This window comes from Pelodiscus sinensis, chromosome 20 (assembly GCF_049634645.1).
Source record: "Pelodiscus sinensis isolate JC-2024 chromosome 20, ASM4963464v1, whole genome shotgun sequence".
NCBI classification, from domain to species: domain Eukaryota; kingdom Metazoa; phylum Chordata; order Testudines; family Trionychidae; genus Pelodiscus; species Pelodiscus sinensis.
The window spans coordinates 14626814-14639338 of NC_134730.1; the positions used below are offsets into that span (position 1 = coordinate 14626814).

The 12525-nt window shown below is 43.7% G+C and overlaps 1 protein-coding gene across 6 annotated transcripts in view; it reads left to right on the forward strand.

The window, feature by feature from the left end:
- Positions 1-12525, forward strand: part of CACNA1G (calcium voltage-gated channel subunit alpha1 G) — a 332806-nt gene that overhangs the window by 289288 nt on the left and 30993 nt on the right. For 4 of the 6 annotated variants that reach the window (XM_075903780.1, XM_075903782.1, XM_075903786.1 and 1 more), the window contains exons 25-26: positions 781-831; positions 7776-7927. In XM_075903780.1, coding sequence (XP_075759895.1) covers positions 781-831; positions 7776-7927 — 203 coding nt within the window. The remainder of the gene's footprint in view (positions 1-780; positions 832-7775; positions 7928-12525) is intronic. The other 2 variants (XM_075903781.1, XM_075903783.1) reach the window with 1 other exon arrangement.

Below are 12525 nucleotides of genomic sequence, written 5' to 3' on the forward strand. Positions count from 1 at the left end.
GTTGCCCAAGGCCCTGCCCCACACAGATCCCCATGAAGCTAAGTTGCTCAAGCATTGGTTTCAGCCATGGGTAGCTGGGCCTGAGCACCCTAGGCTTAAGCCCTTTGCAGTGAGACTTTGGCTTTCCCCTGGGGCCCAGCAAGTCTAATGCTGGCCCTGCTGGGTGGACCCCCCCCCAAAACCTGCTCATGGCCCCCATAGGGCCCTGGACTCCCAGTTGAGAATCACAGGTTTAACCAACAGCATGGTCATTTTCTTTTTAAATGCAAGGCTACTCCCAGTGCTGCATCTGACAAAGAAAAACGTAGGGCCGACAAGTGCAGTGCTTGCATGCCAGATGCAGAAGCTAGCTGTGGCGTATGCCGGGTTGAAAGCAACAGATTGTGCTTGTCCTCTGTGAGGGTGAAATTCTGCCAAGGCTTTTGCACAAGTCCTCCTCAAATCTTCTCCTGAGGTTGTACGCTGGGAGGAGTTTCCCCCTTTAAAAATGTAAGAGCAAGTTCTCTCAGTTAAATTGCTGCAACCTGATTGAGTCCACTTGTGTAAGTGGGAGGAGCCATGTGGCCCTTAGCTTTACACTCAGACCCCGTACCAGAATGGGCAGGAATACCAGATTCCACTCACCAGAAAGGTATCTAGGAGAGAACATTACAAGACATCTCCGTGCTGGAGCCAGTCCAGAGCTGGCTAGGTGAAGGGAGAACTGTAGAAGCTGTTGAAGGGGAATGGAACTCTTGCCGCGGGACCTGCCAGATGATTAATGTCGTTTCGTTCTTTTAGATCTAATGCTGGATGATGTAATAATGGAGAGCTCAGCCAGTGCAGTGCAAGGTACTGGGATTCTTAACGTCTCGTCTCACTTGAACGGCAATGCTGTGTAACTAACGGCTGGCCAGTGCTGCTGTGAGGCATCCCACTAAACTGTGTGTGTGGTGGAAGTCTTGTTTGCTTACTTCATGGCACACGTCTATCATGTGGACCTGGCAGGTCTGCAGACCTGAGTCAAACCAGGCACTTGCAAATCTTAATTTACAACTTTTATCTGTTTTTTTTCTGCTTGTTTTTTAAACCATTTTTCCACTTTTCATCCAAACGTTGTTGGAGTTTTTGTTTTTTATTTGGTGTATTGTGGTGGTTTTTTTTTTTTTTTTTTTTTTTTTAAGGCTAGTGACTGGAGTTTGAGATGGGTCCTGTGTTGCCCACATTCGCTTTGTAGCCAGAAACCTTTAGGAGTTTCTGAACATCTTGTCGTGGTGTCTCTGGAAGCCAAATGACCCAGCTAGAGTAGGAAACCAGCTTGTTGCAGGGCAAGGATTACAGTCAGAGAACACCAGCTAACCTCAGAGTGCAACCCAGCGCCTGTGCGTAGGGCTAGTACGTAGCACTAAAGCTGGAAGTGGGACAATGGCCCCAAGGTGGCAATTTGCATAGGAGCAGATTTGATCTTCCATGCTGTCAAACTCGTGGCCTCAGGAAGTCCCCTGCTTGCTGAGTGCAGCTGACCAGGGGCAGATAGAGATGACAGCAGGGCATTTGCCCCTTGTGGCCCCGTGGGTGGAGCACAAGGTTCTTCACACCAGCTGAGAGCTCTGTGCAAATACATTAAGGAGATATATATTTGCCATATATGGACAAATTCTTGATTGTGCATTTCACGGACCTTCCCCCATCTGGCAGAGCACAGCTGTGTGAAGTAAGGTGTAGGAAGGTCACTCACTGAATTCTGGGCTTTGGCTATGGGATGCCACTGAATGGCTTCGCAGAGGGTCCCTGAACTTGTTTGAACAGGCCCTGATATCTCTACTAACACTGCAGTAAAAAGAATGGGGGGTAGTAATGTTATTTCTACACCAATGGGGCTCTGAGTCAATAAAGATCAGCCATTAACTTCATCTGGAGCAGAGACGAGCTGGGGGCAGGAACTGTGAAGTTAGCACCTTTAGTCCCATTGCAATTTCCCTGCTAGAGCTAGTGGATACTTTTCAATTTTTAATAATTTTTTAAATCAAAATTTCAGATGTAAAGAGGTGGAAAACATTTTCTTGGTTTCTAACCCGTTCTAGTCACATCACAGGCCTGTCTTCAGAAATAATTGTTCAGCTTCACTGTTATTATCTACAATCTGATCTTGTATGTCAGGTGAAACAAACGTCAGAGCCTGGAACAAGAAGGGTGAGCTTTGGAAGTGCTAAAAATCTAATCGCACCTTCTCCTGTCTACTTAACTCACTTCTCCCCCTTTCGTTCACTACTCACCAGAACAGGGATTAAGCTGCAGATCTTTTCTCTGGTTTGTTTGGTTTTGGTTTTGTTTTTTTCAGAAGAAACAGCTTTGAGCTGAGCTGAGCAGTAATTCTTTTTAAAATCATGAATTGTTAAAAATCTGAGTTTGAATAATTAAAGAATTATTAATATTGAAATTAAATGCATAAGTGCATTCAAGGAAAATTGCATATCCATAAAGCTGTTCCAGTTATAGGACAGCCCAGTTTGAGACAGTGAGCCCTGATCCTGCTGTATTCAGTCAGGCAATACTCTCATGGAAAATCCATCTTGCTGCTCATTCACTGGAGAGAAATAATTCAGGCAAAAGAAGCATCCTAATCTTCTTCTTCTAAAATCCTGGCTGAAAATTATCCAATATGCTTTAATAAACTTAAATATCCTCAACCTTGCCATTCCATTTTTTTTAATTCCCTTGCCTTCATCCCTCTCTGTTATTGTTAGACAAACCCTCCACCCTTGAATTAGACATCAATTTGTGGGGAAGGATTGAAGGAGCAGGTTGGTTTTGGTTTTGGTTTAATTTGGTTGTCTGAGCATCTTCATCACATCAGACCTCTGCCGGTCACCCAGCACGTCACCTAGCATTTTGTTTGTTTTGTTTAATGCGTCGATCTCATTCCAAAACTGGCCGTTATCCAATGCAGACTCAGAAAGAAACATATAGCTTACCTTCAAAAGTGTGTGGTTGTCGGATCCGTTCTTTGTATTTCCTTTTGCTGTCTTTTATTGGAACCAGTATTATTGTATGTGCTGTGCTACTCTTCGGTCATCAAAGGGAGAGAATAGAAAGTCCTCTTTCAGAATCTCTGTGTGATGCTAGGGAATCAATAATGATACTGCACCAGTCAAACCTTCTGTAGCGTGATGAGAAATCCAAAGCTGCGGACCCCAAAACGTCCCTATGTCTTTGCATTCTACAAAGGGCTTCCTTTATGTGAAGATGAGATGTGGTACTGTGTGTCTGTGCTTTTTCTGGTGTCTAGTGGATATTGTTATTTTTTTGGATCTACATTCTATCACAGATGGAAACTTCTCAGTGGGAATAATTTGTCATTTTCCATTTTGCTTTAAAAATGCCATTCAGTGTGATAAAAATTGAATAAAACAATGTGTTTAAATGTAAAAGTTCCTTCAGTGCAAAACATTTTAAACCTAATGCTCTCGGTACAGTTTGTAAATCCAGCTGCTTAATGTGCTCAAAGTTCTCTATTTTCCTACTCATCTCCCCAAATAAATGCAAACCTCTACACAGACAGGCATTCCTTAATGGAATTATACATCCCCATATGAATTCCGGCTTCTACTGGTTGTGCAGTGGAGCACAGTTCTACCCTGAAAAGCATCCCTGGAAAAATGGCAACTTTCTACTCTCCAGTGATGAATTCAGAGTCCAACCTGGTCTTGCTGCCTTTTATTTCCTCTTGCCCTGCTGAGTGAACACGGCTAGTAGAAAGGGAGATGGTTTCTCATCTGGCTCCTGCATCTTCAACAGAATTGTGTGTAGAATTCCAAACAGACAGTCTTCATTGTTGAGGCTATGCAAGCCGGAGAGAATGGAACTTGACTTTCAGTTGGTGGTTAGGAAAAAATCACTTTTGTTTGTCAATGGAGCACGTGAGTCACTGATAGACAATAAGGATCATAGAATCATAGAACCATAGAGCTGGAAGAGACCTCAGAAGGTCATCAAGTCCAGCCCCCTGCTCTAGGCAGGACCAATCCCAATTAAATCAACCCAGCCAGGGCTTTGTCAAGCCAAAACTTAAAAACCTCTAGGGATGGAGACACCACTACTTCCCTAGGTAACCCATCCCAGTGCTTCACCACTCTCCTAGTGAAATAGATTTTCCTAATATCCAACCTGGACCTCTCCCACCACAACTTGAGACCATTGCTCCTTGTTCTGCCATCTGTCACTACCGAGAACAGCCTTTCTCCATCCTCTTTGGAGCCTCCTTTCAGGAAGTTGAAGGCTGCTATCAAATCCCCCCTCACTCTTCGCTTCTGCAGACTAAACAGACCCAACTCCCTCAGCCTCTCCTCATAGGTCTCATGCTCCAGCCCCCTAATCATTTTGGTTGCCCTCCGCTGGATTACAATGCGTCCACATCCTTTTTGTAGTGGGGGGCCCAGTACTGGACACAATACTCCAGATGTGGCCTCACCAGAGCCGAATAAAGGGGAATAATCACATCTCTGGATCTGCTGGCAGTGCTCCTCTTAATGCAACCTAATATGCCATTAGCCTTCCTGGCTACAAGGGCACACTGCTGACTCATATCCAGCTTCTCATCCACTGTAACCCCCAGGTCCTTTTTTGCAGAACTACTACTTAGCTGGTTGGTCTCCACCTGATCACTGAATTCCAGAATCACTCTCCAGAGGGAAGCAATGCTATAGTAGTTACTTGATACAAGAACAATTTAGTTAATATCCAGCATTATGAGATACCATACACCATTGGGCTCATTGGCTTCACTTCCTGGCACTTGTTAAAGCAGTCCTTTGTAACAATGACTCCATTGCATGGTGCATATTTCACCATAGGATCCCTGATCAGGAAACTGCTTGGATGAGGACCGCTAGAAACAATAAACTAAAACCAAGTGTCCACCATGTTGGGCAGCTGTAGCAATGGCCTGAGCTGCTCATCAGGCTGGAGAATCCTTTCCCAGGATTAATAAGAAAATGGGTCTTATGACTAGATTGCCCAACCTCCATTGTTTCAAATGATATTTCCAATTTAATTGTATCTAAATATTTGAGATTATTCCTTCTCCTTTCCCCATTCTTCACCCAGCCACAACCAAAGCAGCTTGATTTAGAACCTGTTTATCTGCCAGATATTTTGTTGTGGGCTTTTGCTGTACCTCGCATCCTCTTGCAGTCTTATTCTGCCATTTCTTTTCTCTTTCTTTAACTCTCTGTATGCCAGGAAGGGAGCTAACCTTTCCAGGAATGACCTAGACTAATCTGGAGCTCTTGTTGTTCTTGACACAGTGTATTGTAACAGTACAGTAATGTGGTGTTGTGTTAGTTGTGAGGTTCACCACCTGGGAGCTTAACAGATGTCTGTATTTCCCAAGATGTTGGTATTGTTTAGATTTCTTTCTGCAATGAATATGAATAACACTGTTTGATAGGGGGCACGGAATTTACACCTGGAAAGAATCAGTCTGTCTAACTGATCTGCAGTATGGCTTCCTTCTATCACCAGCAAGAAGAGCAACTGCTTGGTTCAAAAAGTTCCCTGCCTACCTAGATACAGTAGCTATTAATTTGTAGCCCGCAGACAGCATGGTATATTTGTGTGTGGTTCATTTCAAGATAATATCTGTGTTCTGCTAATATGCATGACCAGCATGTTGAGAAAGGGAAACAAGTGGTGGTATGATTTATAAACAGGATTGAGAAAACCTCTATTAATAAAGCTACTGGCAGAAGGATAAAATACTTATGATCTGTAAATTAGCAGTGGAGCAGATGTCGGTGATACTGACTTTCAAATTCAGTCAGAAAAAGCATTTGACTTTAAAAAGTCTAGGGTTATGTTCTCTAAAAGGTAAAAAGAAACTAATATTTTGGGGAAGATTTGGCAACCCTGTTTATAAGGCTGTTACTAGTCCAGGTGCAGGATCTCTGCACAGGTAACATTTTACAATCTTGCTGTAAATCCCAGCTATATTCTAAGTGCTGCAGTGCTGTTCAGAGGGATTTGGAATTACCTGCCAATCAAAGTTAAAACGTTTGAATTCCAGTATAATTATTCACAAGTAAATCTATGGCAAGAAGAGGCAGAAACGTTGACATTTTTCCTTTTTGAATGTGAATTATGCAGAAACCTAAAAGAAATCAGTGATCAAATTATGATGGTATTTCTTTTTGAAATTATAACCTAGTTCATAACTAGGCCCTATTCCTAACGTAATTGTATTCAAACATTTTAGTTGATTTTTTACTCATAATTTAACATAATGTGATCAAGATATCTTGACTTTATGGAGATTTATGCAGATTTTGAGATCCCTGACAAAAAGTCGGGTGAGTCAGCAAGCCACCGGTTTGGCTTTTGTTAAATGCTCAATAGATTCAGCATTAAAATTCATTTTATAGACCTTTTCATCTCTGTTTTGTTTTTGCGCTCCAGTACAGATCACCTTCAGCATTTCGCAAATCAAAAAGTGAATATTAATACTACCTTTTATTTTATGATATTGGAGCAGAATTTTGGGACTTCCAAACCCTTTCCGTATAAACTGCTACATGGTTTGTGTCTACTACTTAAGCTTTGAGGGAAAAGTCTGTCTCGATGATAAAAACAAAAATTCTGTGGGGTTTTCTGGGATTTCATGTCATGAAGCAAGGAGCATACAATGATGTTACATCTCTGGCTTTGGTTGCAGACTTATTGGCGATCTACAAACCAAATTATACTCCCAGAAAGACTTAAAATTGGTGTTCCCTCTAGCTAACTGATACCTATACTTCATGGCTGCATTATGCCCAAATTTCTATATGGAGTAATGTATCAAACCCCACATTTGTTCAATGAAGCTAAATATCGAGCCGTGTAATTCTCTCGGCTCAATAATTTTCATAACCAGTTGATCATCTAATTATGCGAATAATATTATTCACTGACATATTCAAGACAGTCTTTTCCACTTCAATCTGCATTATAATACCTTCTTGAAAATTGTGCTGAATTACATACTCAGCCTTGGCATTTTCTCATTAGAGATTAGGTGAGTAAATTAGTTTATCTCCTGAAACATTCAGGTCTGAAGAGTATGTATCATCCCCAATGCAACTGAACATGGAAGTAAGTCTAACAGTAAAATCTACAACTTGGTAATTGCGTTATAATGGAGGAAGATGATTTTCTAGACATTAAGGTGGACTGATCAGTTTTCCACTGTATTTATTCCATGTTTTTCAGAGCACTGAGAGCTGAAGTATCAAAATTTGTCTAACTCTAGAGTTGACTGCAAAGGAGATGAGATTAATTTATTGCAGCCTCTTCAAATAAGGCCAGTCAATGAAGGGCCTGTGTTCTCGAAGCCCTTCTCAATACCACTCTTGTGCAGTATCTGGTTGTCGAACTGGCTTTTCAGATACTGCTTTTCTCTATTTGCTCCTTTCGTTTCCCTAGCAGGTTAAAAAAGAGTTGGGATCTTTCATTTCTTAACAACAAAACAGTTCCTGGAACCCTCCGTAGTCCCCAACTATACTCACCTCATCCCTAGCATTGAAAGGCTGAGTATCATGCATGTTACATTAGAGATGTTTAAATGGATCCATGTTGTTAGTATCCTTGCTACATATTAAGGCTGATAACATACCTCCCAAGGGGAAAAAAAGCAAAGCCTTATTGCAATCTATGTGGAAAGCATCAATTTTGGAGGTTGGAAAGGGAAGGTGAACTCACGTTTAAGAGACACAGAGTAATGAGCTGATCTGCCTCTCCCCTCTTCCCGACCCCCTTTTCAGAAGCACAGTGTAAACCCTACTATTCCGATTACTCTCGCTTCCGCCTCCTGATCCACCAGATGTGCACGAGCCATTACCTGGATTTGTTCATCACGGGAGTGATTGGCCTCAATGTGATCACCATGGCCATGGAGCACTACCAGCAGCCAAAGGTACTGGGAGACAAGGAAGTAGGTGATTGCCAGTGATGGAGTAGTGAAAAGAAGTGGTCTCAGCTTTCACTAAATGCTAGAGATGAGCAGGGCCAGGGCTGGTTTGGGGATGTAATAGTGTAGTCAATTAACTAATTAATCGATAAGCAAAAGCTTATAGGTTAATGCTATAGACTACACACATTTCCCCCCTTTCCATCACCAGTAAATTTGTGAACAGGCTGGCCAAGAGCCCAGCTCAGTTCTGGCTTGTGCTGAGTCCAGGACTTACCCCATTGTGGCTCTACATTTAAAGTGTATTAGGATCCAGTGGGCAGGCGGCCCAGCTCAGTTCCAGTTTCTGCTGGGTCCAGGAGCTCAACCCCCCTCCACACCCTGGACAAGGACTGGTTTTTCAACTGGCTCCCCTTGTGGACCAGCTACCACCTGGCAACCTGCACTGCTGCCTCTGATATGGAGGCAGCAGCACAGAGTGGCAGGGGGCTCCTTAGGAGTGGGGCTGGAGCACACTGGCTGCTTGGCCTCGCCCCTGGGGACTATAGAATAGTTGAGTAACCAATAAGAATTCATGAGGTTAATCAACTATTCAGTTAACTGATATTTAACATCCTTAGGCTGGTTTAGTTTTACAGAAGTTATTTGGATGGTTTTGCATGATCAGCATTGGGCTGGTGCAGATCAAGGTGCCTTCAACCAGGTCCACACTATGTAAGAAAGTTGACCTAAGTTCCGTAACTCCAGCTATGAGAATAGCGTAGTTCAAGTCAAAATACCTTACATTGAGTTTCTGTGGCATTCCCATTGCAGGAGGTTGACGGGAGAAACTCTCCCTTCAACTTTCCTTATTCTTTGAAACCCTGTGGAGTACCAAGGTCAATGGGGGCACCATCAGCAGCTGATTTAGTGTGTCCTTACTAGACCTGCTAAATCAACCCCTGGAAGATCAATCTATGGAGCGTCGATCTTGGGGTGAGTGTAGAGTCAGGAGCGGCCCGAGGCGAGCTGCCACAGCTGGCGCCCCAGGCGGAACACACGATCTGTGCTCCCGCCTGCATGGACGTAAATGGAGTGACATCATCATCGGGCACCCTGGGCATCCTGTGACGTCATCATCGGGCGCCGTAGAAGGCCCCCCCAGGCAACGGTCGAGTCAGCCTATATGGGCCGCCCCTGTGTAGAGTTGGTCTTAGCCAGTGAGAGGTTAGAGCAGAGGAGTGGGAATTGGAAATTCTGGACTCTATTCCCAGTTTTGCTGCTTGACCCCTTCACTAATCACTTAGGGTAGGTCTATATGACTGTCCAGTGGTAGGACTTGTAGACATGCTCAGGCTAGCTTTGATTGAGAGGTAGATGAAAACTAGCTCAAGTAACAACAGCAGTAAAGCTGTTTGGCAGTACGGGCAATGGATTGGGACAGATGCTTGAATATTCGCCCAGGAACTCAGGCGCGTGACTCTAGCCTGTGTACCCCTGCTGTTGTTACTGGAGCTGATAAAAAAGTTCTCTCTAAACTTCAGCTTCCCCATTTTTATTCACCCTTTATAAATACTCTTAAGAACACTTTTTTAAAAAAACAGTACCTTTATGGGAAAAGTTTGGATGAAAATTCCTCTAGCCAGTTGCCAGTAATTTCTTTTTAAATCTTCTCTTTGACGAAGCGTTTCCATAGTAACGGTTAGCAAGAAGACTGCAATCTTTCTGGGTCAACATCTGAAATCTTTACTTGTGCAAATCCCCCACTGCTCATGTCTGCACTAGAAAAGCGGTGTGTTTGAACATACACGAGTTATACCTACAACCAGCTTGCCTATGCTGGGATTTTAACAGCATAACAAAGACTTATTAAAAATGCATCTTCTCTCCTGGTGGAAACATGGCCAATGGAAGATTTGCCTTGATGCCTACTCAGTACCTTCAGCAAACAGATGCATGTAGTGCCTGATTTTCAAAGGTACTGACTACCATTGACTTCAGTTTGAGTTACTGCTGCCCTGCCTTTCTGAAAATCAGACTCTTAATCTATTAAGTGCCATGCTCCTGTATCTTGGGCCCATTCCGATAATAATAAGAACAACCTGTCCTGGGAAGCTGAGTATCTTGCTCTGAAGAATGAGATGGAAATGGTGCTGCTGCTGTATAAATTGTACTTATTTTTATTAGTTCCTTTCAAAATGAATAAATGCAAATCACAATAAGGGTGAAATATTCTTTCAGGCTAGACAAGGCCTGCATGTCTAATGTAAATAATAAACAAAGAGGAAAAAAAGACAATATACCCAGATCATCATAAACTAGCCAAAAAATAAAAGGCACAGGCCAAATTTCCTTTTCCTTTGCAGGTCACCTTTAACTACGCTGGGAAGCACATGACATGATTCAGTCACTTTCTGATTAAATCAGTCATTAGCTAAGGAGCTTGCATTAGAATTACTCTAGGGCCTGTGCTTATTACAGTCATTTCACGGTGACACTCACTTGTATTATAAAAGCATTAGTCATATTTTTCCCTTAAGGAAAGTAAAATTCTTTATCTAAGGCTCCATTGTCCTACATGTACATAATAATGTAAGAATGAGAATAGTCATACGGCAGTGAATGGGATTACTTGCCTGATTAAAGTCATGCATGTGCTTCTGCACTTTGCTGAATCAGTGCCGGGGTGGTTAAACATCTCCAGGATAATAAATCAGATTCCAGATTGGATTTAAACAGATAAGTGTTCTGAAGAGCTTTATATCCAACATCATAATTCACCAGGATGGTGAACAGGGTTGGGAAGGGGACATGGAGAAGGGATTTTGTCAAAAGAACACCAGTCAAAATCTAGTTCATGTCGCTGCTGGATAATGGCCACTTTGCCGGCTGTGTTGCAGGATGGATAGAGGCATAAGCAGTTTGAACAGCTGTTGGTCACATTCTGCACTGGCAAGTTCCATTCTACCAGGGCAGTTTTGGCTGGCAGAATTAAACTCTTCTGCAGAGAACTGTTTAAGAGTGGGGGCAGCTTGCTTCCCCAAGGAGGGCTGCATTTCAGGGACGGGCAAAGGGGTTGCTCTGGATTGAAGTTTGGGGTCAACTGAGCCATGAAGCCACAGTCTGTAGTTGGGACGGGTGAGGGTTAGTACTGAGGGGCATTAGAAACGCCTCCTGGGAAGCACATTGGCTGCCTTTGAAGCAGGTACACTCTGCATCAGCAGGGAAGCTAGCTCTGCTTTGCATGTTCTCAAGGGACCCGTGACGGCACGGGACGTGGACAATCCTTGTTGACCAGTTAGATTCAGGAAGATGGCACTCATGGGCACCACAGCCCCACAGAGTCATAGGGCTGTAGAACTATGGCAGTGCTCAGCCCCAGGAGAGGGGCACGATGTGGGAGAAAGGTCTTTACCCAGGGATGGTTCACAGTCATGGCACTAGCTTGCAAAACATCTTTGACAGGGACTGGATAATCAAAGATCTGCCGTGACTCATGTGGCTTTATGTGCCCCCTTGAGAACGAATCCAAATCTAGTCTCCCCTTTCCTATTACTTATCACTAAACCACGGGATGCCATTACCTCACCTACAGCTTTGTTCTTGAACTTTAATGACACGATCTTTCCCATCCCGGGCCGGGGATCTCTGTAAAATCTCTCCCACATCACCTCCTACTGTCCCATGCCTAGCTAGTACTGCTGTAGCTTTCAGCATTGAGAAATATGGTTCACGTTGCTTACACAGGAACGCCAAGATACTATTACTGCTGCCCTTTTGCCAGCATGACCTTCAGAATAATACCACCTCTACTGTTAGTTAGCGATCAGTGCCAGTAGGACACTTATGATTAGGGGCAAGGTTGTGAGGGGAAAGAAGTAGGGGATTCAATGCTGTCTTATGATTTATCCCAGAGGTGGGGAACCTCAGGCTTAGGGGCTGGATACAGCTCCCAGCTTGCCTGGGTCTGACCCCCGAGTCTCAACGCTCCCCCGCCCCGGAGCATTGGGGAGCCCACATGGGTATTCCAGCCTCCCTCCCCTATAACCCACTTGTGGAGCTGGAGCACACAAAATCTACTAGCCTGAGCCTAAGTTGGCTCTGGTGTGCAAAGGGAATGCGGGGAGCCTTTCTCCTTCTTACTCAGGGACCACGTTAGTGAGGGATTTTTTTATTTGCTTCTCACTTTTATTTGCTTCTCATTGGCTTCTCACCCCTGACTGATTTTTCTGTGGGTCAGCGACCCCCAACCCAAAAAAGGCTTCCACCCAGGCTTTATCCTTATCGCATGCCTTTCTGTGAGCTCAAGTTGAAGAACTAGCTTCATGGTGACTTTCCTGGAGCTTCTACCAGGGTTTGTACGAACCTCCAGCCAGAGCGTGGCTCACACACGCTGGTGCTAGAGGGCAGATATGGTACAAAGTGCCTCAAACATACACTGTATTAGTGTAGCCCAGGTTACGTCTAGACTGCAGTGTTAAATTGGAAAAATATACGCAATTTGCATACTGCAAATTGCGTATCTTCTTCCGATTTACTTTTGAAAGAGGCTTTTCCAAAATTTGGTGCATATACACGGTGCCAAATTTCAGGGGAAAAAGTGCTCTTTTGACATATCCCTTATG